The sequence below is a fragment of the Penaeus monodon genome, chromosome 33 (assembly GCF_015228065.2).
Source record: "Penaeus monodon isolate SGIC_2016 chromosome 33, NSTDA_Pmon_1, whole genome shotgun sequence".
NCBI classification, from domain to species: Eukaryota; Metazoa; Arthropoda; class Malacostraca; order Decapoda; family Penaeidae; genus Penaeus; species Penaeus monodon.
In genome coordinates, this window is record NC_051418.1 from 10452789 (window position 1) to 10455120 (window position 2332).

Below are 2332 nucleotides of genomic sequence, written 5' to 3' on the forward strand. Positions count from 1 at the left end.
GGAAAAATGGAGAATATCTGTAAGATATAATTTTATGGTGATTTTATCATTTTTATCCTTCCCTGGAAAAAACTAGCTAGAGCATGTAGAAAAAACTTTTGTATAAAAATTGCCAAATATTGCTTTTATGGCCATTTAAAGGGAGACAACCTTTAAATCAAAATTCTGTTGCTGTCCTCATAATGTAGGTCCTTGAGGTAGAACCATCAGAGCCTTTGCCCAAGAAGAGAAGACTGAATAATGTCATTGAGTTACCAGAGCCTAAAACCGAACTCAAGGATGATGACAAGATAGTAACAGGCTCATTCCGTGCTGTGCCACGAAGTCTAGAAGACTGGAATGTAAGTGTATAAATATCATGAGAAAGTGACTTTATAATAATGGAAGTGCAGTTCACTGTTTAAAGGATACAATTACAAATTTTATCCTGTTTTTCTTCATTAGGAGGAAGAGGAAGAAAAAGACGACTGTGAAGAAGGGGAGCAACTACATCGCACTCGCCTGCAAATAACTACTACTGAACCACGGACTATTGTTTATGTTAGGCAGCAGGAAATTCTGACTGAGAAACAGATTGATCATATGTTGTGTAAGTGAAAAATTGTTTTCAGAATAAGATCCACAGGAGCTTTATGTATCAAAACATCTATTTCTTCCATATCTTAAATAGGATAATTTGAATATTTAGCAACCAGCTCCAATTTGAGATTATTAGCAGAGCAGTTTTGATTTGAATATTAGTTGTTTTATCAATATGTAACAAAAATATGTTGTCAGTACTAGAATTAAATCTTCTGATAATCATTGCATATGTTTTCTAGTTTTGATATATAAATTCCTCTATAATTTCAGGTTACCCAGATATAAGTCGTATTTCCTTCCTGCCACTTATAGATCCACAGCCAGGAGATGTTTTTGTTGTTGCAATACCATATAGAAAAGGAGGTATGAAGGTTCTAGAGTGTACTAAAATACACTGAAAGTATAACTATACTTTCAGTGTATTTTAGTATGATACTAGAATATTTCTTTTTTACAGTTGAACAATATGAATGTAATATATAGTTCTCTCAGAGTATTACAAAATACATCTTTGTCATTGTGGAAGACTAACTAATATATCTTACTGTGTATGTAAATACTGTAATTTACATTGTGGATAATTATTTAATTATCAGAAGTCAGAAGAATGGATTGCTACAACTGGTATGTAACCGGACACAAGAAAGGAAAATACAGACGCACTTACAGCTATATCAAGGAAGAGGATGGCAACATCAGTCACAGATTACTGCGTTACACCTATGACTATGCCTGGGAGAGTATGCCTGGATTACGAGTGATTCACTACATACCTGGGGATCCTCGCCACCAAGTTCAGTGTGTGGGGAAGAAGCCAAATTTTGAGGTGTGGTTATGGAACTAAAAGTTTGAATCATCAGTTTTGGTAGCTGTTTATATGCAGGGTAAAGAAACTTCTTGATGTACTTTTATTATTTTCATTCCAACAGGAAGAGCCTGAGGGACAAGGAAATGGACCTCTGTACAGAGCCTACACAGCACCAATGACTCATAGAGATGCCCTAGCCATAATCAGTATGTATATGTTATTTGTGTCATCAGTAATTTCTAGTTAATTTTTTGTGTGATTATTTTTATTTCCATAGCTTTTGATTCCCAGTACAAGAAATTCTGGTTTGCAAGATTTGTTATTGTAGGGTACTAAATAAACATCTGTGATTTGATATAGCATTTTACTGGATAAAGATATATTCTCTCATTTACATTTCTTTGCACAGCAAAAATTTGTGACTAAAATCTAGAAAAAATGGATTATTGCAGATGACCCACCAATGTACCACTTGTGTGATCTGCCAGTCCAAGATCCAAAAGCTGGAGATGTTTATATTGTCAAAGCTCCATCAATGGCCATTAGTAAGTAAAAGCCTTTATTTTTTCTTATAATTCCACCTGTTGTTGTATATTATTTCATTTGCATCTTTTAACTGTAATTTTTACATTGATTGTCCATAATGAAAAGAATTGTATTCATAAAAAGTAGTAATAACTATCAAATCTGATTGTGATAATTAATTATTTCTGGGGCCAAATATTTTTTTTTATTTTAGTGTGAGTGGTTAGTGTGTGTGTATTGTTTTTATTTTTTATCACATTCTTTCTGATTCTCAAACAGCAAGAAGAGAAATGATGTATGACAACATGACTTGGAGTGAAGGACATGTAAAACATGTTGGGGGTAAACGACCAGTCGTGCGAAAAGTAAATATTCTTCAAGTTTGTATTTTATTTCTGTTTTATTTTTCTGCTCATG

General features: G+C 33.4%; 1 protein-coding gene across 1 annotated transcript in view; it reads left to right on the forward strand.

Annotated features, from left to right (window-relative positions):
* The window catches only part of LOC119594240, a 33581-nt gene that overhangs the window by 2284 nt on the left and 28965 nt on the right, over positions 1 to 2332 (forward strand). Inside the window, 7 exon segments of the mRNA XM_037943309.1 lie at positions 189 to 341; positions 445 to 589; positions 853 to 945; positions 1179 to 1408; positions 1512 to 1596; positions 1843 to 1935; positions 2195 to 2280. Coding sequence (XP_037799237.1) covers positions 189 to 341; positions 445 to 589; positions 853 to 945; positions 1179 to 1408; positions 1512 to 1596; positions 1843 to 1935; positions 2195 to 2280 — 885 coding nt within the window.